The sequence below is a fragment of the Oryza glaberrima genome, chromosome 4 (genome assembly GCF_000147395.1).
Source record: "Oryza glaberrima chromosome 4, OglaRS2, whole genome shotgun sequence".
In the NCBI taxonomy this organism is placed as follows: domain Eukaryota; kingdom Viridiplantae; phylum Streptophyta; class Magnoliopsida; order Poales; family Poaceae; genus Oryza; species Oryza glaberrima.
The window spans coordinates 21,748,628-21,773,582 of NC_068329.1; the positions used below are offsets into that span (position 1 = coordinate 21,748,628).

Sequence of the window (24,955 nt, forward strand, 5' to 3'; positions counted from 1 at the left end):
GCTGTCGCCTCCGACCTCTCCCTCCGTCGTCCCCTCCCCGCCTCCAACCTCTCCCTTCGCCGTCTCTTCCCCGCCTCCAGCCTCTCCTTCCATCGAACTCTCTAGATCTGGCCCGTGGCTCATGGACTCAGGCGGCGGCAATGGGGAAGGTGGCGGCAGCTCGACAGCAATGCTGACGGAGGCTCCATGGTAGGCCCATGTAACGCTCCGCTTTTCGTGAGACGTTAAAAACTAATTCAGTAAAATCCTAATTGCAAAAATTTCCGTTCTTTGAGTGCTGAGTCTAAAGTTGTGCCAATATCTCAATTTAAATCCGTCCTCGATCCCTCTCATCACCATCAAAATCATCCTCCTCAAAATTCCTTTTCCAATTCAAGACTCCAAATCAAATCCCGAAATTCAAATCCTCTCTTGAAATCCTTGCGAAATACCTGTTCCCGATTCCCATTTGAGTTCCTTCCTTGACTCCACCTTGTGTCCCTAAGACCAAGCATCCAATTCGAAATCCAAATCCAAACCCCCAACTCGAATTCTCTCCAAATATGTCTTCTCTGTAAAAGTCTATTTTGCGTCCTCATAATTTTGGATGGGCCGGATCCCCTCCCCTCGGCCCATCTCCCCCTCTCAACCCGCACCCCTCGCACGTGCGTTGCATGCAGCCGAGCCGAGAAGGAGCGCCGCTCTCTCCCTCTCTGTCTCTCTCTCTCTTCTCTCCCGGCGTCAACCTCCCGTCGCCGCCATTCGATTTTCGCCGCCGCCCGCCGGTTCCCGCTACCACGGTTTGAACCCTTCCGCCACCGCTATTCGATTTTGGCCCTCTCCCGCGCGTCGTGGTGGCTGACCGCCCGGTCGCCGTCCGCCCTGGCCATGCCTGCGCCCGCTCTGCCGCCCTGCCACTCGCTCCACCTTCGCACGCGTGCGTCAAAGACGTGGAGGCAGAGCCTCGGCTCCCCTCTCTCACGCGCTCTCCCTCCTCCCTCTGCTCGCCCAAATCGGCAAGGAGCCGAGCTCCTTTCCCCTCCCCTTTTTGCTTTTTCCCTCTCAGCCCGGCCGCCCGTGACCACCTCTTGCCGCTCCTTGACCGCAAGCGCCGCGCCACCCGAGCTCCCTTGACCACCTAAGTCGGTTTCCTCCCCCAAAACCGACTTCCCGTGCCTATAAAACCGCAGCCGAGCCCCTCCTCTCAACCCCTCCCGCTTCACTCTCCACGTTGTCGCGCCATTGTCGCCCCTACCCTGCAGTCGCCCTCGCCGTCCGTCGCCGAAGCACCAGGGAGACCGGTGCGTGCGGGGACGCGAGACAAGGACTCCGGGCACCTCTTCTTCCCCTTCCCTGGCCCAAGGCCGGAGAGCTCACCCCGCGCCATCGGTTACCGTCCTGCGCCCGCCACAGCACGGTAGTGCATCTCCCCGTTTCCCTCCCTCGCTCCACCTCCCTCCTTAGATTTGGGTAGTAGCTCGAGTAGTGCCCCTATAGCAAGCTGGCGCCGCCCCAAGCCTCGCCGCCGCTCGCTGTAGGCTCGCTGCCGTTGCCGCCCGCTCCCGGAGGCCGCCGCTCATCGTCGGCCCTCCTCGTTGCTCTTCCGCCCCATCCAACGCCAGAAACGGGTCCCCTGAGTCCTAGATATGCTCCCACTCCGCCGAATCGAACTCCCATTGCTCCGGTGGATTTTCCCCTTTTGCTCGCCGCCAGCCGCCGCCGTAGCAATCCGCCACCGTCGATCTTCCTCCGGCGAATCCAAGCCGCTGGCTCGCCTCCTATCACGCCCCTCTTCACTCCGGTGTGCTCTCCCTTGGCCGAAGACCGTCGCGCCGTGCTCCGGTGAGACCCCCGCCGCCCGCCGTCCATCTTGGCCGGCCTCCTTCTTCTTCCTCCCGCCAGCCCGCGTGGCAACCACGAAGGCGCCACGTCGGCGCCAGCTCAGCCGCAACCGGGTCAAAAGACCGGTCAGCCGCCTCCCTCCGTCCCATCTTTCGTGCGCCTGGTCCACGGAGAGCCCTAGCGGCTGCGCGTGGGCCCGCCATCTCTTGGTCCACCCGGTGCTCAAGCCGTGAGCCGCGTCCGCCAAACCCTCGCGCCGCCTTGCGTGCGCCCATCCCTCCGTGAGCCGCGTCTCCGACAAGCGGGCCCCACCCGGGACCCTGTGAGGTGCACTCGGTCCACCGGACCGCCCCCTCTCTCTTCCGCGCGCCCTAATGGGCCGCCTCACCATGGCCGTGCCCGGCCCAATAGCCGGCCGAGCCATATAAACCCCTTGGGCCGCGCCCTAGCCGCCCCGAGGAAGTCTGATATCTCTCCCTCCTCCAATTTGTTTCCAAAAAGGGTTTAATAAATTATTAAATCCTTTTTTCCTTTAGATAGAAATTCCTTAATCCATAGAAAATCCATATCTTCTCAACCGTTCATCCGATTGACTCCGTTCCACATCCAGTAATTCCGTAAAATTGAGATATATCTAATGGCACTATTATTTAGTCTAAATAGGACATTTATTTTGGGTCTTGTGTAGGTTTTTAATTGTTTGCGTATAGTTGCGGTTACCGGATTTCCGTCAATCGCGGGTTTTCTCGAAGATTCGTGAAGCTTCGTGAAGACCTTGAGCAAGGCAAGTCACCCTTTGATCAATTGCTCCTATAATTTGAAAATCATTATTATTTTGTTTGCAACTTTCATTATTAGAATCACACACTTAACTTGCTTGGCCTCGGTTTGCGTGCCAAACCGACAGACCTACCCAGTAGTCGCACTAATTCCTGTAGGCTGTACTACCCTGATTCCTTGTCGCTCCACCCTTGTGGTACTTCGGTATTTGTGCTCTCTGAGCGCGCATACCAAATATCCCACATACACCGTTGATTGTCGAAAACTTGGAAAATGGGTTTGTGAAGCCTTGAAAACCCGACATGTGGTGTCGGTGTGTTTGAAAATAAAATGAATTGCGAAAACTCGCGATGCGGGAGCCGTGCCTACGTGGCGTTGTCCCGTATTCGCATATAAGGACCGATTCCTGTGGGAAACTCATCGAGCATAATCAAAGTGCAACCACAAGGTGGAATGGGACACCCTGGCTAAGTAACTAGTCGGTTCAGGGAAACCTCGCATGCCAATAGTTGGGAACGCCGGGGCGGGGTCGGACAAACCGGGTTCCTGGTAAGGCAAGGACAAGAAGCTTGCTCACTTACCGATCAAGGTGGTTGGAATTGATTTGTGAATGCCTAAAATGGCCTATACTTACGTGAGGATTTGATCCTTCTATGTGGCATGAGGTAACCCTAGGTCGGCTTGGGAAAGGCTTTGTCGCGAACCTCTGACACCGGCCAGTGTCTAGAGTAAGTTCGTGTCTTGTGGGTAAAGTGTACCCCTCTGCAGAGGTTAACTAACTGTTCGAACAGCCGTGCCCACGGTCATGGGCGGATGTGAGGTGGTTCCCGTTGCGTAGATTTGTTTGCGTGTGCTTTGTGAAAAGTTGTTGTGGTTTGGGAATCGTAACCAGAATCAGCCTATGTGGCAGATGGATGACCTGAGTGGTCAGAAACGAATCTGTGTGATTCGGGATGTCTACGGGCATCATAGACTAGGCTTTCCCGAGTGGAAGCGGATTGTTATGCTGCTGGGCAGCTGGACTCTGGGAGTCCGAGAAAATGAAAAAGGCTTTGGGAGCCGCCTAATCAAGTGAAGTGGCTCTGGGAGCCGATAAGTAATGATCTGACCCCGGGGGTCAGTACATTACCATTTGAGTTGTTGAAAAGCATCTCTTAAGTCGAATCGAGACGCAAGTCACCTTTTCAACCCAAACTTAAAAAGAAATAAATCACTTAGTGATTTCAAAAATGATTTCAAACAAAGGATTTGCAAAACAACCTTGCCTCTCTTCCAAGCTTGCACTAAACACCTAAGTTCCCGTGACTTGCTAAGTACGAAAGTACTCACCCTTGCTCTATATAAATATATATAGTTCCTCCGCCTTGAAGTGAAGATGAAGTGAAGTGAAGATTAGGGTTTCGTCCTGGTTCCTAGCCGTCGCCTGTGGTGTTGGGTGTTAGTTCGTTGGTTCCGCTGCTGCTGCTGTTGTTGGTGTTTCCTCGTCCGTGTCGTCGGTTGCATTCTCGGGCTGTTCTGAGCTGCAACCTAAGTTAAGGTAAATAAGTCCTCTATTTATTTTAAGGATTGCAATGATTCATATTTGTCACCGTGGGTACCAGCGCTATGTCTTGGGACTGGTACCGAGATCGCGGTTTCGTAGGAAGCGGTTCGCGCCGTTTTTTCCTATGACACGCTCCTGTCAGGTGCCGTTGTATGGCGGTGCCAGATTGGGGTGTGACAGCCCGCGGCGGCCTCGCCCTTCTCTCTACCGGCGCTGGTGTGACGTCCCTCTCCGTCGCAGTTTGGAGAGACGAGCTTAGCGGCGCGGAGAGAACGACAAGCAGGGGCACCGACGAGGTTCCCTCTCCAGCACGGTAGCAGCTCTCTCCGACGAGGAGGTTCCTTCTCCAGCACGGTAGCAGCTCTCTCCGACGAGGAGGTTCCTTCTCCAGCACGATACAGCTCTCTCCGGCGTCGCACGAGGCCACCAAGCGTGAGGCCACAACCCCCATAGCGGCGCGGTCGCATTGTTCTTTCCCGCATCGCTCGGCAGCTTTTATGACGAAGAACGCGTGCTCAATTTTGGCTACGCGAACCTCGTTGGGTCACGCTCCAAGCCGAGCTGGAGATAATCTCGGGTTGGCCGAACGCTACGCACGCACAGTGTGGATGGCCTTACATGATGGAATTTTCACGGGGTCGCACCATTTTACCCCCTTCATTCCGGACAAAGATCCAATGGCCCATATCTCTTTACTCCTTCTACAAACCTGGTAGAATATACGGGCTGATCGGTTCAACTGGGTACAGCGTTTTGGGCTGCAGCTGTCTAGCCCAGCCGATCGGCTGCAACCCAAAATCCTACAAGACTACAACAACTATTATGTTTTGAATGTGCACACTGCTGCAGAGAACAACGGCTTGTTGGTTGCTGCTGCTGCAGCATAGCTGCAACGCTGCAGCAGCAATCACAAGCAATCAACTTCATAAGGATCTACCAGGTTATGCTTATCTTTTCGCTTATACTTATCAGCCAAAATTTGATTAAATTTGAAGCTAATTTTAAGGTTATTTTTATCGAAGTTCATTTTTTAACCTTTGCTTTTAGAACGCTAAGAACATACATATAAAAGTTTTATTCATAAATTACTTTTCGTTTGTAAATATGACGTTTGGCTTATTCCCCAAATAAACGAAACGATAGCGCCGTAATAATGGTGATATTTTGTAGTACTACAAACCTTAATAGGGTTATGATACGGTCTTGGTCTTAGGTTCTTATTTTTTGGACTAAAAAATCTACATAGAAGACATGTATGATACATTGTACTATATAGTGTTGTATTCGGTTCTAAGTGACAACTCCATCATCTTAAAATATTAGGTATTTTGATTAGATGAGACACATGTCTAATCAAAATCATTTATATTTTAAAATGGAGAAAATATATTACGATAAATCGGTACGCACAGACTGTAACTCACAACCTGACACCGCCACCGAACACTTTTCTTTGTACGCGTGGGCCTTTATACGTAGGTGTGGAAACAGTATGGAATTTTTGGATAGTACTGGCTATCGTTTTAGTTTTGTACCAGCTGTTTATTTTGATTTTATATTATCTGGTAATGAAAAGGAAACGATAGTTAGCTTTTTTTTCTCACCGTTTTAACGGCATATCTCATTTTCATTAGAACTTTCCTAAATAAAGAAATTATTTTGTATATTACCCACAACTTGCCAGAATAAGAAAAAACTTATTCATGACCCTTGTGTGTTAATTATCAGTGTGATGTCAATGTTGAAGCTATAATTTCATTACGAAGTCTTCAAGTAAAGCATGACAGTAACTTGCCATTGTGATACATTGTTTCTGTCTTTATTGTGATGATCCCGTTATTGATATTTTCCAATGTTATTGTTTCCGTCTCGTTTCCGTGGGAAGAAAAGGGTAACGATAATTATTTGAAGACTTATTTCCCACCATTTTTATCACCGCTGCCCCTAGTTCGTTCGACATTCGGTCATGCCGGCCTAGCTAGCCATAGTTCGGCCTGTAACCCTCTCTTTCAACACCTTTCTATCTCACCACTTTGTTCTTCCGCTAGCCATCTAGGCATCCACCACCTTTTTGCCTTTTGTTGCCATTGCGCTCTCATTTCATCCTCCGATGTCCGATCCTCGTCTTATCCTCCCGCGTTTAAATCCAATTATAACGTGTTACGTGCCTACTATCATCTTCCGCCACGATCTTGTTCCTCCACCCATTACCGGGCTCCATCACCTTTCTCGCCTCCGCAGTTCAGACGACGCCATCACCACCATGTGCCACCCTCCCATAACTGTCACTTATCATTAGGCCTTTGAATCACTCTGATCTTTCTCTAAACTCACTCATCCTCATGAGCTTCGCTCTCAATGCCAACGTATCTAGCTAGTTGCCGATAAAGTTCATGGAACTCCCGAAGAAAGAGGATGAGGCGTCGCTGTTGGCGTTGATCGAGTAAATTCCACAGATACTTAAAAAAAAACATGTGATTCAAGAACCATTTCAGCGATTCCTTTTTATTTACACACCAGCGGTTTCGGTGTGTCATGCATGCTCGAAGTTAAATTACTTAGTAAAGTACTTGCTAACCACCGCAGATCATAGTTTTATCACCAAGTGGAGATCACTATCTTATACACACGCATTACAAATAACTACTCCTACTCCGTACTCCATCCGTCCAAAAAAAAAAGACAAACCCTGATTTCCGTACCCAACGTTTGACCGTCCGTCTTATTTGAAAAAATTATGAAAAAAATAAAAAAACAAGTCACCCATAAAATATTAATCATATTTTATCATCTAACAACAATGAAAATACAAATTATAAAAAAATTTCATATAAAACGAACAGTTAAAGTTGGGCACGGAAACACAGGGTTTACTTTTTTTTTTTTTTTTTGAGATGGAGGGAGTAGTCCTCTAGTCCTTATGGGAGTGACCGGCCACTATCTGGACGGAGATGGCGTTTATTCATCTGCTGATGTCGCGCCGGACGCTGACGCTGACCATGTGCTTGGTCACATCCTATCCTATATTTCCTATGATCCTATCCCGCCGTTGCCACGGCCGTTTCTCAGCGAACCGATTCCCCAATCATGGAGCGAGCTAGCGACACACACCGGTCGGTTGGTGTGACGAGGTGCGGGAGCGAGGTGAGCGTGTCAATCGCGCGCGCGCGAGCGGCGGGCCACGCCGTTTACTAGTCCGACTCCACGGAGCCCAGTCGTGGTCACGGACGCCGGCTCGGCCGAAACTTGGTGGTGTTTTAAATTTTAATCAAGCGAGAGAGACCCCATCGCGCGATTTGGTGCCATGCAGCGCACGTAATCCAAGACGTAAATTCTCGCGGGCGGATGCGCTAGTCCACGGTGACCAGAGCGATCTTTTATCGACGGTTTTCGCGGCAAGTTTAACGGTAGTGCTAGCACGGTTTGTCAAACAAGGAAAGTTTTAGCGAATTTGCCTCTCTTGCTTACTCCCTCCGTTAAACCCTGATTTCCGTATCCAACGTTTGACCATTCGTATTATTTAAAAAAATTAAAAAGATAAGTCACGCGTAAAATATTAATCATGTTTTATCATCTAACAGCAATGAAAATACTAATTATAAAAAAAATTCATATAAGACGGACAGTCAAACGTTGGCACGGAAATCTAGGGTTTGCTTTTTTTTTTTGGGACGGAGGAAGTATGGTGGAGTGTGCACAGGACAGTGAGTTATTCCAAACAGTGACATTGAGTAGGACAGAGTGGTTGCCGACTTGCCGTGGCTGCTGGGTAATTTGAGGTCTGCCTCTGCCCGGGTTTGCCGAATGTCAAATTGGCAATCGAGATAGCTCAGTCATTTGACCCATTGTGCTGGGTGTTGATGGGTGGTTCAAGATGTCACATGAACTCGTGACCGATTCTCCTTTTAGTTTGCTTAACTAGGGCCTTTAGAGCATCACGAAGAGGCAAGAGATACCATTACAGGTTCTTGAAATCAATTTTTGGGATTTTAGTCTAAAACAAGCCTGTAGATATCTAAACCTGCCCCTAAAATTTCCCTGTCTAGACCCAAAGCTGTTGGCCAAGAACCAATGTGGAACACCTTGTGCGCGCACTGTGTTAAATCCGGCAAGGAAACGAGAAGAACAGAGAACAAGAAATGGAGAGTTCTAGAGAAACAACGAAACGCGATAGCTTTGTGGGCGATTTTCTGGGGGTTTTCTCATTCAACTGAATTGTACAAAATGGAAATCTACTTATACTCTAAAACAGAAAGAGAATCCTAGGCCTAAATCGTGTCATCCCACAATCCGGAACTCCTGGACTCAACGCTACGCAAGCCGCGCAAAACTCACGCCCACAACGCACGCCTATCGCGGTCGCCACCATCTGCAGCTCGCCACATCTCTCGTGCATGCATAACAAACTCCTAACGGATTTTATTATTCCAGCCGTTGCATCTGCCACCAGCAGAAATAACAATCTCAAGAAAAGCTATGTCAGATTTGGAGAATGGGTGCTTTTCTATTACAGTTCTCATTGGATGGCCATAATTCAAGATTATTGTGAGTCTAATTTTTGGATCAGCATCATCAACAGATACCCAATATGACTTCTAATCATTTTTGCTCTTCACTATAGGGGAACGCTCCCAATACTCATGCGAGGAAAGGGATCAGGAGGTTGGGAGCGAATTCTGTTTCTGTTTAGGGTGAAGAAACATTTTATCGTTAAGAGTTATTTTCTGATATTTATTGGAGAAGACTTCATTCACATCTACAAATCTAATTAAGAACTCTGAAATCACCATTGCAATCCCCCAATTTGTTGTGGGAGGGGGTGGGGGGGGGGGGAATGGGAGATGGGGAGGATTTGTGTACCAAAACCTGCCTGTTTATGGTCACAAAATCTGAACAAACCCGCAAGAAAAATAAAGCAGCAGTGAATGATCACTTCAGGGATCATACATGTATCCACAGAATGCATACAGTGTGAATCTCAGAAAGTTAGTCTCAAACACACTACTGACAAGTGATAACTGATGAGTGATGACAAGGACAGCAGATTTTGTTCAGCACTAATATCCGAGTCTCGATTCTAGATCATGAAGGGGATCGATGAACTGTAATTTCACATAATATAGATGCACAACAGCTGCATTACAACATAATCATCATATAACAGTAATACAGATCTAACCCAATGAACGAATAATATCCCATCCCAAGATGCAGTAATGCATCAAACAGTACCACTATTTTTTTTTCTTCCAAGAACTCACAGTTCTCAGTTCTTCTTCCTTCTCAAACACCCGCTACTTGTCTCGCAGAAGTCCATTCTTGGATGGATCACACCTGAAAAGGCCATGGCCAGGTGCCGGCGCCGTCCTCGCCGCCGACCTTGGCGCTGCGGCGCAGCGGGTTGCCGCCGCACTCCCTGTCGACGTAGGCGTAGTACCTCAGCACGAAGGCGAGGGCGAGCGCGATCCACTCGAGGCAGAAGATGGCCACGCCGAGCCCGCCGATCATCCTCAGGATGACGGCGCCGTCCTCCTCGCGGACGTAGGACTTGAGGCCGTCGGCGAGGAAGTCCGAGGTGCGGGAGAAGGTGAGAACGGCGGCGGCGCCCTGGAGGATGGAGACGAAGACGGTCCCTGCCATGTGGGTGGTGTAGACCCGCCCCCTCGGCGGGTCGGGCGCCGCGATGACGGCGCACCCGGCGACGGCGGCGGCGACGGTGATCGCGTGGAGGAGGATGAGGAGGAAGCCGTCGACGGAGGGCACGAGGCGGAGCGAGAGCGTGAGGAAGCCGCACCCGGACGCCGCGCCGAGGATCATGTAGTTCGACACCAGGAACGCGCGGCGCGCGCGGCGGTGCGCCGGGGACGCCGAGTCGCCCGCCGGCGGCGCGATCACGGAGAGGCCACCCATCTGCTTCTGCTGCTGCTGACTGCGACCGAGGAGGTGAGGAGGCGGAGGCGCTTGTGCGTGTGTGGATTGCGAGGAGGAGAGGAGATCGTAGTGGGGAGTGAAGTGTGGAGCGGTGGAGGAGGCGGTGAAGCTTTAAATGCGCGGAGGAATCCGACCGTTCGAGGTTGAGGAGGAACGGGAGGGAGGGAGACGACGAAGGCGCGGGGCGGAGCACCAACGGCTAGTGGGAAAAGCGCGCGCGGGGAGAGAGAGAGAGAGGGGGGACGAGCCGGCCGTTGCGGACGAAGCCAGGCTGGATGGGCCCATCTTCTCGTGGGGTCCACTTGTCGGTAACAAAGCTGGAAGCATCTTCCCGTTGCTACTTGCTAGCTTTTCGGTTTTTTTCACGGCTCTGCTCATCTGGTTCCTCGTACTTCCCGGATTATGCGGAAATTTAAATGTTGCCTGTGAAATGCCATTTAAAAATCTCGTGAATATAAAAAAGGGTCTCGTGAAAGTCATGGCATGGTACGAGTGACTTTGAGCTTACGGTGGAAGTGCACGAGTTTTTTCGTTTCTTGATAGCAAAGTGACTAGAGAGTGTGCATTTTTTTTCCTCCCCGCAAAAAAACAAAGTGAACGGGCATTTTGATTTTTAGAAACGGGGCAATAATTTGAGCCCGTGCTTTTCCTCTGAATGGCGGCCTATTCAAGGGCATGTCTAGTGGGCAGATTTAAATACTTCAATGATGATACTCGAAGAGGAGATTCCAAGAATAATAAAAAAAAACAACGAACTGAAATGAAGATACTTCTATGCCAAGCAATAATATGGCATGCATCAGTTCGCTGTTTTTTCTTTCCTTGATTACAATATTATCCACTATCAATTCTACTCCCTATATATGTTTCATAATACTCTATTACATATTATAAAATGCTTTAATTTTTTCTTAAGTCAATCTTTTCTAACATGAATTAAGTTTATAGAAAATACATCAGTATCTACCAAGGAATATGGATAGTGTATTTGTTTGGTTTTATAGATGTTAATTGTTTTTCTATAAATTTAACCAAAATTAAAGAAATTTGATTTAATACAAAACTATAGTTTCTTATCATGCGGAGTAGAGGGTGTACGACTTAGAAGACGGTTTCATTCAGACCATGGGCTAATCTCACTAATTCGGAGTAAAGAGAATAATTTACAGTTCAGCTTTCTTTTTTTCCCTCTTTCTTATGAATGATTTCGTAATTCTCTGAGCTCCTTTATGGTTATAAGAAGCCTGCATGGTCTTGTAAGTTCTCCACATTAAAAGATGTTATAATTGTACAATACACAATTCATGTTGTTAAGGAAGCAAGTTATGCCGCAGCTACAACAAATATGAAAAGTTTTTGATAGTTATATTCATACATAGAAAGCAAAGTGTCATGTGAAAAACCAAACAAGTTATAAGTAGCAACTTTTCAGTATAGGGACTTCGACGTATAGGAGTTGCTACCTTGTCAAAAATCTTTGTAGCTAGTATATCAACTTTCCAATTGGCACCTCTACTCTGTTGTCTATGAGATTTATCTACCAACTAAAATATTTCAGAACTATCGTCTCAGATATGAAAATATCTCAATTATCAAGTCGATTGCTCTGTATGGTCGGTTTCAAGAAATTTTTAACGCTTTAACCGTTGACTGCACATGGGTTTAGGCATGGTTTAGTTCCAAACTTTTTTTTTCAAACTTCCAACTTTTCCATCACATCAAAATTTTCCTACACACATAAACTTCCAACTTTTCCGTCACATCGTTCCAATTTCAACCAAACTTCCAATTTTAGCGTGAACTAAACACACCCTTAGTAAACAAAAAGCTTCTTGCGTCTTATCAAATGGAAGCATGTGGGTTTAGCTGTGGCCTGCGGCCTGGGTGTCAACTGTCGAAGCCCATGTAGATATGTGCAATTCACTTTCGATTCCTTAACTATGGTCTAGTTTCATTCGCATCCCTAAACCGCAAACCGGGTGTAGAGCATCCCCTAACTACCAAAACTAATGTAAATTTGGTTCATTGGTGGTGCAAACATCGTCACTCTTGTTGGGTTTCGACTTTGATGGTTATGGTTGTCGGAGGAGTAGCACCGCCAAGCCGTGCACCCTTATTTGAATATGAGAGGAGGGATTTGAGGGGAGACGTTGGAGCATCAACCTTGGCAAGGACGTTTGCTCGCCTGAATCTAGTGATGCTAGTCAACCTCAACGACGAGGTGGTGTAGTTCGAACTCGACAACAACGCGGCACAAACTGCCCTCTCCCTCACCTTTGTCCTCTCCTTCTTTGCCGCAGTGGATAGCCATGGCCCCATCCTCCGCAGGCGCCCACCGCCGTTGCTGCCTTCCGCGGAGAGACTGGGGAGTTCGAGCTCCTGCCTGCTCCCTCGCCTCCCTCTATTATGTCCCTCTTCATCGCCTTCGTCCTCTCCTCCTTCGCCACCAAGGACCACCGGAGCCCCCTCCTCTACAACCACCCACTATCGTTGCCACCTCCCGCAAACAGACTGTCGAGATTGAGCTTGCCAGGATCCACCATCACTGAGACGCTGACTCTTCATTCGGAGAAGGGCATAGAAGGAGGAAGTGATGAAATGTTTCACTAACATGTGGGGCCACTGTATTTTCTTTCTAATTTAGTGCCACATAAGCGCTACGTCAACCAAAAGCCCAAAACTGCTGGTAATATTGCCGAGGCTCTCGATTTATATTGGTTTTAAAAGTTGGGAGATACTATTATACCCGGTTTTACGGAGGGATGCAAGTGAAACTCAACCTATAGTAAGGGACGTCGAGTGAACTTTATCCATATATTTCATCATGCAATTCTCTTGTTGGCCTATTAAGCAGTGGGGCTGCCCCAACGCCTGGCCCAATCTTAGGTCCGCAACTCTAAAACATTTTTTCACAAAATAAATCATGTAAATTAGCATTAAGAAGAAATCTGTAAAAAGCCAGCAAAGTTTAAGTAAAACTGCTGCCAGGAAGTGTTCAATCGCTTCAGATATGCAAGATCGAACCGATCTCGACCGTGAACTCTTCATCGGACGGACAGCGGCTTTCCCTCGGAGGGCAGAAGCCGCAAAACCGACCCTGGTCTCGGATCATTCTGGAAACCCCAGCCTCCAAACCGCGCCCCCAAATTCCCCCTCTTCCGCCTCTCCGGCCGCCGCGTCGTACACAACCTCGCGCCGGTGAGCGGCGGCGCCGACGAAGCAGGACTCCCTCCGCCCAGCCCCCATTCTCCCGCGTGGGGGGGATCCATGGAGGGCGGCGACGAGGTGGGCTGGTACGTGCTCGGCCCGAACCAGGAGTACGTCGGCCCCTACGCGCTCTCCGAGCTGCGAGGTATCCTCCTCTTCCTCCCCTGGACACCCACCCTTTTCCGCCCTATCGACTAGTGCGAATGGGGGCGTGCCCCCACCTTCTCGTAGAATCTCTAGAAACTTTCGGAGCCTTTGCTCCAATCTGCAAGGCCCCCCTAGCCCTTGTCTGGCGTTCGCTGTGTGTATTATCGACTATTAGTCATGATGTTGAACATGTAGTAAGGCGAGGCGAATCCTAGCTTCGGGTACTGTTGGATTGGGGCGTGTTACAATGAGATGGTGGTTTACCGTTTTGAGCTGTGAATGGATGTTCCCATGGATTTGGGTGTAATGTTGTTAGTAGCTGATCAACAGTATCGAGTCTGATATTTGAGGTGATATGTGGTGTGTGTTTGTCATATCACGGGAAAACCAGTTAGTTGTTTTTTCTGTCGGTTGCGTGGTCACCACTATTCCGTATAGTTTTTTACTCGGAAGCTGGGCAGAGGCAGTAGGTGCATATCGGAGGAGCTGTTCGTTGAGGCAGATTGTTGGAGCTAGGGTTAAGGTCATGCAATAAATTGTTCACGTTTGTGTGGCAATATATTGTCGCAGTTAACCTCTTACTCTTGTTTTTCCTTCTAAAGATGACCTTGATTAATCTGGAATAATGTTTCATTTCCTATCTTTGTTGTGATCTGTACATGTGGAATTTTGCTCCATCTGCAGAACATTTTGCTAATGGGTACATCAGTGAGAGCTCAATGCTCTGGGCAGAAGGGAGGAGTGAATGGATGCCATTGTCGTCGATTCCTGACCTACTTGCGGTGGTCACAAAAAAGGATCAACCTGATGAAGGTTACTGATTTCTACCTTCTGTTTTAAGGAAATAATACAGAATACACTTCACGTGATCTCCTGACATTTTCTTTAATCTTTCTGATGCCCCAGGAATTGAAGATGATTTCGATAAATTTCAAAAGGAGGTTATAGAAGCTGAGGCAGAGGTGGAAGCCTCGACAGACAAGGCTGCAGATAACGACGTAAACCAAGAACATGGAGCCGATGATCCTGATGACCGGCCAGCAACCCCACCAGATGGCGAGGACGAATTTACTGATGATGATGGTACTGTTTACAAGTGGGATCGTGTCCTGAGGGCATGGGTTCCTCAAGTGAGTGCTTCCAACCTCCTGTTCTTAGGTTCATTTACTCATGACTTTTGTTTTTGGTAGTTCTGATTTTGCCTGAGATATTAATTAGATATTGTGTTTTGTTCTAATTAATACTGTAAATTGTGGTTCATCAGGGAGTCACATTTGTTTCTTCTTGGTTGCTTCTAGTGTTAATACTGTCAATGCTTGTGCTATAGCGTAGATAATTTTTAAAAAGAATCCATATTGCAGGAGGAGTGTGCTTCCTTTCAGGATATAAATGCTTTCCCTTCTTCGTCCTGTTTAATAATCTTGCTTACAAGTATTTATAAGTTAATCTAATTTCTTGTGTCATCAACATTTGAAAGTTAATATGATTTCTACTGTTTCTTTCGCAGGATGACCTAGAAGGCAAAAATGACAACTATGAAGTTGAAGACATGACTTTTGCACATGAGGAAGAAGTTTTCCAAGCACCAGATATTGCTGGTTCAACCACATTAGAAGAAAACAATGTTTCTGCCGAAATTGAAATCAAAGAACCAACAAAGGTAGAAAAGAGAGCAGATAAGAAGCGGAAGTCTTCTGAGAAGCCAGCCGATAAAAAGGTATATACAAGTAATTTTTGTCTAAGTGCTTGACTAGTTTTCCATAAGCTAATTCTTTGAAACTGTTAACTTTCTTTTTATATATGTAGGAAGCTAACAAACCTCCAGATAGTTGGTTTGATCTCAAAGTTAACACACATGTCTACGTTACTGGTTTGCCTGATGATGTCACAGCTGAGGAGGTAAGTTGCTTATATCTTTAAAAGCACTTTGTATGCTTTGAATGACCTATTTAACACATTCATGATTATGTAAATAGTGTCTGGTTTTGATGGTGAATTTCTTTTGCAGATTGTGGAGGTATTTTCCAAATGTGGAATTATAAAGGAGGTATATTTATTTTTGAGTTGCAGAGGCAACTTCTATCCTTGAATTCTGATGCAGACTGTTCTTCGCTTCTGATGATTTCACATCTAAATTTTTGGTGACATAGGACCCAGAGACAAGAAAACCCCGAGTAAAAATCTATACTGACAGAGAAACAGGCAGAAAGAAAGGTGATGCGCTAGTGACCTACCTCAAGGTAGTCCCTTGTAAAGCTCATCTGATTAGAAGCTCTCGTTATGCTCGGTTATCATGTGCGTTCTTTGGTTTTCTATTATTCAGGAGCCTTCTGTAGCACTAGCAATTCAACTGTTGGATGGGACATCATTTCGCCCTGGTGGTAAGACTCTAATGTCTGTTAGCCCGGCCAAATTTGAGCAGAAAGGTAAGCAGAGTATTTGTCAGAAACAGATAAGCTACGCAGAAGATGTTACTGATGCTGTCAATCTGCTTCAGGTGATGTTTTCATTTCTAAGAAGACAGATAAGCAAAAGAAAAGGAAAAGCAAGAAAGTTGAGGATAAAATTCTAGGATGGGGTAAGTTCTATTTTTTATGGTTATTTTGAAATTGTGATGTGCTGCAAATTACACTATGTGATGGGTTTTGGTTGTCAATATTCGATGTAGATGCAGCCCTATCGTAGTCTATGCAAAATGTTTTTCATGCTTCATTATGAACTTATTGTCTGAGCCTTGGAAGCCTATTACCAATTCTAATTTGCTAATGGAAGGTTATATCCCCACTGCTTGCTTGCATCATTTTTTTTAATCTTTTCATTTTATGAAGGAATACTGAAGAGAGACACAGAACATTATGTTACAGAACACCATAAACTGTTTTTTGTATTCAGGATGTTGATTAAGCATTATGCCATTGTATAATGAGCACATGCTTTGGTAGTCATGCAAGGAAAATATTTTATCATCAGCCGAACATGAGCTTTGAATGATATAACTTGTTTTATTTCTTTGTATTGTAACACTTTTCTGCTATTAGGTGGACATGATGACAAGAAGGTGACGATTCCAACTACAGTTATTTTGAGGCATATGTTCACTCCTGCTGAATTGCGAGTAAGTAACTGAAGCATGCTTTGACGTATGCCAGAAGTGTGCCCTTCTGATACAATTTCTTAATTGTTTGATTAGTCCCATGGATTTCATTATGCATAGCAACTTCTTATGTTTTATTTGGATTGAGGAAGAAAATCTTGATCATTTCAGGCCGATGAAACTCTTCTTCCCGAGCTTGAGGCAGATGTTAGAGAAGAATGCATGAAGCTTGGTCCAGTTGATAATGTCAAGGTAATCATTAACTTCGCCTTTCTTTGTTTGTCTTGCCATCATACAAGAGCTGGAGTGTAAAATGGAACTGCTTGTGTGTAGCATGTTTTGGATCCATTATGCATGTATAACTCTCTTGTAATTCCACTCCAAATGCTTACCAGACTTCCTTTTAGCTGCTTCCTTTTTCATCTAGTCCTGATGTGTACAGGAGCAACATGGAATGCAGTAGTTCCTAGCTGCAGTTTCTGATATGGTTTCCTATATCACTTTTGGAGTTTAGCCTCTGTACAACACTATGACTAAATGCATAGGAGGTAATTGCATCTGCATTCTACAGAAAGGCTGCTGCTGGCATGAGAAATGCTCTCCATTAAAAGGCCTTACAAAAATAAGGATGGGAAAAGGTTACTCAATTGATGAGTGAGGCATGCTGAGTAACTAAGGTGATCAACCTTGCCATGGGCCGGTGCGTCGGATTTCATGGGGCCATCCTTATATGGTACTCTCTCCGTCCCAAAATATAAGCATTTCTAGCTACGAATCTGGACATTAGCTAGAAATGCTTATATTTTGGGACGGAGGGAGTACCTTGCTTACACTAGGGAACAAATTGAATGCCCAACACATGTATATGTAATAACTCTTATGGTTCTTAAATAACTCGAGATCATTGCTCTATGGGGCTACTGTTACCATTCCAGGCCTGGTAGGACTTCCATCACAAAAGGTTGAGTTGAACTTAGCCAGAAATTTGGGTTGGCTGGGCCTTCCATTTATCACAAATTTAACTTGGCTCTAAAACTGGATCCTGTTAATATTCCTTTTAAGTTTTCATATTATTGTTGACTATCTATAAACTCAGTGAACTGGTCCTAACCACCAGGAAATTGTTTTTGTCCTTTTCAACCATCCCACTTACGTTCAACGCACATGTTTCTGCTTGCAGGTCTGTGAAAATCATCCAGAGGGTGTTATTTTGGTGAAATTCAAAGACCGGAAAGATGGTATCAAATGCATAGATAAGATGAATGGAAGATGGTAGGCTTCAACATAATATCAGTTAGCTCACCTTGGTTTCTGATGCGTTGATGTTCCAGTAAAATAGTGTGTTTAATCTGCATAAACCTTGAGTTTGCCAAATGCTCAGTTATATCAATTTTAGATGTTCACAGAAACTATTTGTTTGAATGTGAGTGCTTTGAGTAGGATAGTACTCTTGGGTGTTGGAATTGTGCATGCTTGCTTTTCAACCTATCGAAGAATTAGAATTTGTGGATCATTCGTTTTATCAATTGTTCTTGATTTGTTCCTTCGCAGGTTTGGTGGGAATCAAATCCAGGCGAGTGAAGATGACGGTTCTATCAACCATGCTCTGATCCGTGATTATGATGCAGAGGTGTCAAGGCTCGATCGATTTGGAGAAGAGTTAGAAGAGTCCACTTAGCACGTCGATAAACTGGCGATTAATATTACTCTGCAGCTGATGGTCGATCAACTGGCGTTTAATATTGCTCTGTAGCTGATGGTCGATCAACTGGCGATCATTAATGCTAGATGATAGCATGAGAGTACAGAGTTTTACAGTTAGCTCTTTGCGTAGGTTGGATCTTCCATTTGCCATGTTAATCTTATCAAAACTGCTTCTGGGTTTTACCTTCGAGCAGGCATTTATTATCACCACCAGTACGTGTACATTATATAGATTAAACTTTTTTTTCCTGATTAACATGTTCGTTTTGACATATTAACTTCTACTTCTAGGCTTGTAGCAACTTGCTATCCTCCTTGGTATGCATAAATCCACACTGATGATATCAATCACTTGTCAGAAAATTCTGTAGAAAAATGCATTGCCTTACCATTTGCATTTGGACTTAGCGCCTGGGCCTAATCGGCCAGTCCATTGCCTCTGTAGACCACAAGTTAATTTTATTGTTGCTGCGAAACCATGTTTTGATGTCAAAAATGTATTAAAACCACGTGTTTCATGACCCTGATAAAGCGTTCAAAATTGTTTTAAATGAAGAAGAGCTAATCGTAAAGAGAAGAGGGAGAACAAAAATGAAAGTATTGCAATTGTGGGAGAGAACAAAAAATGGACAAAAATATGTTTTCATGCTCCTGATAAAAGCATTCAAATTGTTAAAAAAAGGTGAAAAATGAAAGTTCCAAACTATATAAAAAAGGGGAGAACAATTCAAATAGTGAAAAAATTGATCCAAATTCTAGAATGGAAAGGTGAAAAATGAATGTTTCAAATTGTAAAAAGAGAAAAAGGAGAGAACAATTCAAACTGTAAGAAAATAAAAACAAAAATGATTGAAATTATAAAAACCAAAAGTTGAAAATGAATGTCTTCAAATTGTAAAAAGGAAAAATGTGAACAATTCAAAATTGTGAAAAAAATAAAAATAATTATTCAAACTATAAAAAGAAAAGGTGAAAAATGAATGTTTCCAATTGTAAAAAGGAGAAAAAAAAGGGAGAGAACAATTCAAATTGTGAAAAAAAAATTGAAATTATAAAAAGCAAAAGTGGAAAATGACTGTTTGAAATTAAAAAAGATGAAAAAAAGGGAGAGAAAAATTCGAATTATGAACAATTGAAATTATAAAATTGTAAAAAGGAAAAAAAAAGGGAGAGAACAATTCAAATTGTGAAAAAAAAACAATTCAAATTATAAAAAGCAAAAGTGGAAAATGACTGTTTGAAATTAAAAAAAAGATGAAAAAACAAAAGTGGAAAATGATTTGGAATTAAAAAAAGATGAAAAAAGGGAGAGAAAAATTCGAATTATGAACAATTGAAATTATAAAAAGCAAATGTCTGAGCCCAGGTTCGAACTGGGGACCTTTAGTGTGTGAGACTAACGTGATAACCAACTACACCACCCAGACTTTTGTGGTACATTTGTGATATTTTATTCCTACTTATTAATGAAAGACGTTACTGTGACCTCTAAGACTTTTGTGTTGCATTTGTGATATTTTCTAACTACTTTATTAATGGAAGACGTTACTGTGACCTCTAAAACATTACTCGGTCAATCGGTTGGTACTGCAAACCAATGGAACATTTGAAACTTGTGTTTTGTCTGACATTTATTTTGATATATTTAACCAGTTGTTACTGCAAAACCAATGGAACATATGTGAATCGTGTTTAGGTCAGGCAGTGAGCCGAGATTCGAAATTCAAATCAAGCAAAGGTAGAACTCTTCCGTTTTCTCACTAATAGCCTGTACTGCTGCAATATCGGGACATTAGCGCCTTCAGAGAGGAAACAGAGACAATTCAAACGGTATTTTAATTCAAAATGAATCGATGCAAATAAAAACTTTTGATGCTATTAAGTGCCAGCATATCTCCCTTGTCACGTACTACTATGTTACAATGAATTCATATTCAAATGCCGAACCGTCAAATTGATTTAACATTCTTGAGATGTAATACAGTAATCGGTTTTTTCCCACCTTAACACAGTAATTAGAGCTTAATGATACAGTCTACAACCATCAATTCATAGCTCAAGAGAGATTATGCGACGAGGTCTTCTGGCTGCAGGCCTCCCGGTATTCATCTATTTCTTTGGGTTCCCAAAGAATTTAGAGAGCCGCACAGGTCCTTCCTCCTCACTATCACTGCCCCTGTGCTTGGATCTTGACCTGTACTTCTTATCCTTTTTTGTCCTCTTCGATCTGGACCGTGACCTGGACTTTCTCGAATCCCTATCCTCATCATCACTGCTTGATGATTCCGACGATGAACTGGAACTTGACTCTGATGAACTTCTATGCTGGAATTTGTAGCGGTTTTATTTCATCAGTTCATCTATTGTAGTTGACTTCGAAATATCCTAAAGTTAAGGGTATACCTTTCTCCTCTTTTTACTCCGTTTCTTTGCATCTTTATCCTTCTTCTCTGTATTTAAAATTTATTCAGCAGAAACACTTGAGAAATACAACATATGTAAGAAACTGGCGACTGAACTGCTAATTACACGGTCACCTTTCTTAGAAGATGATGACTTTGACCTTGAGTGGTTTCTTCCAAGAGCTAGCTTTTGTGCCCTTTCAGCATCCAGTTGAGCCCTATATTCTCTCATCATTTTATCTTTGTCAGCTTCCATTTCACCCCTCTTTAACTCGTCTTCCTATTAGGGCAAAGAGCCAAAGAGCAGCATGAGCTACTGTACAAGTATTGATAATAAACAGCTGTAGTCACAAATCAATCTCTGCATAAGTACAAGAAGGCTTAGGATTATGTGCTGCAATATTGTGGGGGTTCATGCAGAAAACCACAGTTCATTTGTAAAAAATAATCCTGATTCCTGAGCAATGTCAGAAAGGTATAGGTTGGACTTTCGGAATTAGTGCAAGCGCCATCCATAACCACCTGACGGCCAATAAACATAAAAGAAATGCAATTTGATATCATTAGCCGAGGAACCAAATCAAGTATAAGACGGAAATATGAAAGCTCCCTAGAGATGGTTTATGAGTACAAAACTGATCATGTAACACCATGTGCTCCAACTCTTCTGCTCCAAATGTTAGCTCAAGTTTGTAACAGTAAACCACAACTACAAAGTCTATGTACTTTGTTAATGCATTGATGGGGGCAAGAATAAGCTTCTTGAATGAGCTACAGAGGTTCAGGTTGATAAATCTTCCAATATTATACAATTCAGAAATTTATTCGCTGCTACATGTGCTAGGAAAGGTAAAATCGGCGTTCCAAATTCAACTAGCAGATACATACAAGGATACAATGAAATTTACTCATCACATTAAGAGTGTTATCTGGGAGAGAACAACTAATCATATCTTTCATTATCTAACGACCATCCTGCATCAGACCATCATACAGCGCATCAACACACAGAAAATGAACAATCAGTATCACCAACACTACAACATGGTAGGAGCAACAAGAGGACATCTTGCACTACCATGGTCCGCGGGTTTGCGCACACAAAAGGAGAACAAGAGAATATAAACCAGCTGATCAAAGCTAACAGTAGTAAACCGAGCAAAGCGATGGACTTGTGTACCTTCTGCTTCTTCTTGAACTCCTCCCACGTGACGGTGTGCGTCTTGTTCAGGCTGGCCAACCGCGCCGCATGCCACTCTGGAGAATGAAATGAACCGTCCGTCTGCGACGGCCCTCGTTAGTAAAAGCCCCATGATTATTCTTTCTTTCTTTCTTTCAAATCTTCTCCAGCTACAACTAATACTACCCTCCTAGCAGCAAGATTTCCATGGTGATGCAGCCTACACCTAATCACAGATCTCAATAGGAAACGAGCGATCGATATACAAGTATGGGGGGGCCTTGGGGAAATCTAGGGGAGGAGGAAGAAGACGAGACCAAAGATCTGCGAGGGAGGGAGGTGAGGTGAGGTGAGGCCTAAGGAAGGGGACCGACCATGCCGTCTTCGGGGGAGTCGGTGGCGCCCGGGGCGCCGGACGAGGAGCCCAGCCGCGCCCGCTGCATCGCCTTGTACGCCTGGTTCTTCCCCATGGCGCCTCTCCCCCTCTCCCCTTCCTCCTCCTCCTCCTCGTCGATTCTTCGCGCGCGCGAGCGAGCTCTCTCTCTCTCTCCTCTCGCGCGGCGAAGGGCGAGACCAGATTGGGGAGCGGAGGAAGAGGAGGGGAAGTGGAGAGAGTAATGGCCGGCGAATTGCGATGGTGATAAGGAGAGGTGGGGGCGGAGGAGGGGGATGCGATGCGATGGGGGACACGGCTCCACTGCAGCCGTGCGGAAAGCCGCGCGCTGCCGTCCGATGTGAGATGGACGGTTAGGATTGACCTTGGGTGTCTAGATGGATGCCTGAATAAGCTTTGGGCTACCCAGCCAAACAGCCCAAAGTGTTCGGGCCGCATTTGGTGATTTGGAGCAAAAGCAAGGGGAATTATATTCGGAGGAAAAAGTACACCCAAGGTCCCTCAATTTGTCATCGAAATACAAAATCATCCCCAAACCACAAAACCAGATATCTCGCGTCCCTTAACTAATCAAAACCGATCATAAAAGATCTCTAGACGGTTTTGACCCGGTTTTAGCCTACGTGGCGGCTGAGTCAGCGTGGGACCCACGTAGCCCACATGTCTTTCCCCTCCTTTTCACTCAACGTCATCATCTCTTTTCCCTCCTTCCACTTCGGATTGTGATTCGGTGACATTCCCCCGTGACATTCTCGGTGACATTGAGTCACTGACATATGGAACCCACATATCTGGACCCACATATCAGTGACTCAATGTCACTGAGAATGTCACAGGGGAATGTCACTCAATCTGTGTCCTTTCACTTCCTCTCTCTCTCTCTCAATTTTCTCCTCTCACAAGCTGGCCGGTGGGTCGGGACGAGGTCGACGGGGCAAGCAGGGAGAGGGGAAGGTGCGGCGGCTGGCGACAGGCGACGCGGGAGCAGGCCACCGCACCGGGTGGGGAGGAGGCTGGCGGAGTAGAGGCCGCAGGCGTGGAGCCGTGGAGTAGGGCGTCAGTGGCCGGTGACGGCGGAGGAGCGGCGACGGCATGGATAGTACCGACGGGAGGGGCCCCGAGCAGTCGGACGGGGCGGCCGTGCCGCTGCGGCGGTTGCTGATGAGCACCGGGCTGGACGCAGATATGAGAAGGGGGAGGGAGGGCGACGCGGCGTCCGTGGCGGTCGTCGAGGAGGGCGTCGGGGGAGGAGGCGGCGGGAGGAAGGTGTGCAACGGCGGCGGCGACGGCCGCCGCGACGCCAACGCGTACTACCGGCGGATGATCCAAGCCGACCCGGCGAACCCGCTGCTGCTCGGCAACTACGCGAGCTTCCTCAAGGAGGTGGAGGGAGACGCGGCGAGGGCGCAGGAGTACTGGGAGCGCGCCATCGTCGCCAACCCCGGCGACGGCGACGCCCTCGCGCTCTACGCGGGCCTCGTCTGGGAGACCACCCGCGACGCCGACCGCGCCGACGCCTACTTTACCTGAGGAAGGGGCCCCGCCACCGCTCGCCCGCCGCCGCCAAGCCAACTGCTAGACGTTGCCGCATACAAGCACGCCGCCGCCGGCGGCCGTGCCGTCACGTATGCGCTGGTGATAGAGATGCAGCTGGTCATGGGCTTCTTCGCCACCGCGTTCTGCACTGTCGGCGTGGTCATGGACTCGCCGGCATGCCGTAGGACCCGAAGCCGTCGCCGCCGCACCCAAGCCTCCCCGCGGGCCGGCGATGGGCGACGCGGCGGTGGCGACGCTGGAGAAGGGAGGAGGCCGGCGAGTCGGGAGGAGGTCGGCGGGGCGAGGAGGGAGAGGAGAAGATTCGGCGGCTGGCTCGCCCGCCGCCGCCCGCCCGCCCGCTGCGCGCTCGCGGCCGCTGCCGCTCCCGACGCAGGCGGAGGCGACGCCGCCGCGGCCGGCCGCGGACGACGTCGTTGCCGCCGTCCCCGCCGTCGCATCGTCCGTCGCCGGCCGCCGACGCCCTCCTCCCCGCCCGCTGGCTAGCCTGTCCCCTGCGTAGAGAGGTGAGAGAGAGAGGGGAGGAAGGGAGAGAAGAGGGGAAGAGAGAAAGGGGTGACGTGGATAACCTGACATGTGGGGCCAACGTGGTCCCACGCTGACTCAGCCGTCACGTCGGATAAAATCGGGGTTAAAACCACACAAGGACCTAAAGTGAACGGTTTTGTAAGTTGAGGGATGTCATATATGTTTTGTTGTTGGGGAACGATTTTGTAACTCGATGACAAATTGAGGGACCTTCGGTGTACTTTTCCCTATATCCAGATTATATCAATTTGGGTAATGTATATGATTTAAAATAAGTTAATATATAGTACGAAATATAATATATCATAATACTATTAATTTAACGGAATGGCTATTTATCAGTCGAATGATTTTTGAGGCCAAAATCATGCAGATTACTGACCTTGGGATTTGCTTCGCGATTCGTGCTCCGGTGACCTTAGCTCTTCTCCTCTAGCTCCGGCGACACCTTCTCCAACTCCGACGACCCCGACGAAAGCAATGGAGTTAGGGTTTAGGGTCCCAGGTTGGGATGGGAGTGGGAGGGGGTGGGGGGAGGGGGAAGAGTGGGGGATCACCGGGCTTAGAGGGATGGCGGTGGGAGGCGGCGGCCCGGCGGTGGGCTGTGGACAAGGATGGGCGGCGAGGCGCCGGCGGCGGCGCCGAAGCCGCAGGGATGGAGGAGGGCGGT

General features: G+C 46.8%; 3 protein-coding genes, 1 non-coding gene and 1 pseudogene across 4 annotated transcripts; 2 read left to right on the forward strand and 3 right to left on the reverse strand.

The window, feature by feature from the left end:
- Positions 1–9,242: 9,242 nt before the first annotated feature.
- LOC127769798 (uncharacterized) lies at positions 9,243–10,171 on the reverse strand. The gene has a single exon (XM_052295434.1). It carries the CDS (start codon positions 10,052–10,054, stop codon positions 9,473–9,475), a length of 582 nt encoding a protein of 193 aa, XP_052151394.1. The 5' UTR covers positions 10,055–10,171; the 3' UTR covers positions 9,243–9,472.
- Positions 10,172–13,176: 3,005 nt separating this feature from the next.
- On the forward strand, positions 13,177–18,517 carry LOC127772141 (splicing factor U2AF-associated protein 2). The gene is made up of 13 exons (XM_052298130.1): positions 13,177–13,427; positions 14,114–14,242; positions 14,336–14,559; positions 14,937–15,146; positions 15,236–15,328; positions 15,438–15,476; positions 15,580–15,669; positions 15,753–15,855; positions 15,927–16,007; positions 16,468–16,544; positions 16,695–16,775; positions 17,704–17,795; positions 18,075–18,517. The coding sequence occupies exons 1-13, from the start codon at positions 13,343–13,345 to the stop codon at positions 18,199–18,201; spliced, it is 1,431 nt and encodes a 476-aa protein (XP_052154090.1). The 5' UTR covers positions 13,177–13,342; the 3' UTR covers positions 18,202–18,517.
- Positions 18,518–19,580: 1,063 nt separating this feature from the next.
- TRNAV-CAC (transfer RNA valine (anticodon CAC)) lies at positions 19,581–19,654 on the reverse strand. The gene has a single exon. It is a non-coding gene; the product is annotated as a tRNA-Val (tRNA).
- A 406-nt stretch (positions 19,655–20,060) lies between these two features.
- LOC127771236 (protein pxr-1) lies at positions 20,061–22,428 on the reverse strand. Its single transcript, XM_052297096.1, has 5 exons — positions 22,184–22,428; positions 21,810–21,911; positions 20,765–20,909; positions 20,631–20,677; positions 20,061–20,552 (listed from the first exon to the last, which is right to left on the reverse strand). Exons 1-5 carry the CDS (start codon positions 22,277–22,279, stop codon positions 20,337–20,339), a joined length of 606 nt encoding a protein of 201 aa, XP_052153056.1. The 5' UTR covers positions 22,280–22,428; the 3' UTR covers positions 20,061–20,336.
- A 690-nt stretch (positions 22,429–23,118) lies between these two features.
- Positions 23,119–24,571, forward strand: LOC127771234 (uncharacterized; annotated as a pseudogene).
- The last annotated feature ends 384 nt before the right edge of the window (positions 24,572–24,955 follow it).

Coding starts and splice junctions, on each gene's coding strand:
- LOC127771236 (XM_052297096.1), bottom strand. CDS start 22,279: ATGGGGAAGAACCAGGCGTACAAGGCGATGCAGCGGGCGCGGCTGGGC. Junction 20,910..21,809: donor AGTTCAAGAAGAAGCAGAAG/GTACACAAGTCC, acceptor TTGCCCTAATAG/GAAGACGAGTTAAAGAGGGG. Junction 20,678..20,764: donor GTCATCATCTTCTAAGAAAG/GTGACCGTGTAA, acceptor TTTTAAATACAG/AGAAGAAGGATAAAGATGCA.
- LOC127769798 (XM_052295434.1), bottom strand. CDS start 10,054: ATGGGTGGCCTCTCCGTGATCGCGCCGCCGGCGGGCGACTCGGCGTCC.
- LOC127772141 (XM_052298130.1), top strand. CDS start 13,343: ATGGAGGGCGGCGACGAGGTGGGCTGGTACGTGCTCGGCCCGAACCAG. Junction 13,428..14,113: donor CGCGCTCTCCGAGCTGCGAG/GTATCCTCCTCT, acceptor CTCCATCTGCAG/AACATTTTGCTAATGGGTAC. Junction 16,545..16,694: donor TCACTCCTGCTGAATTGCGA/GTAAGTAACTGA, acceptor TGATCATTTCAG/GCCGATGAAACTCTTCTTCC.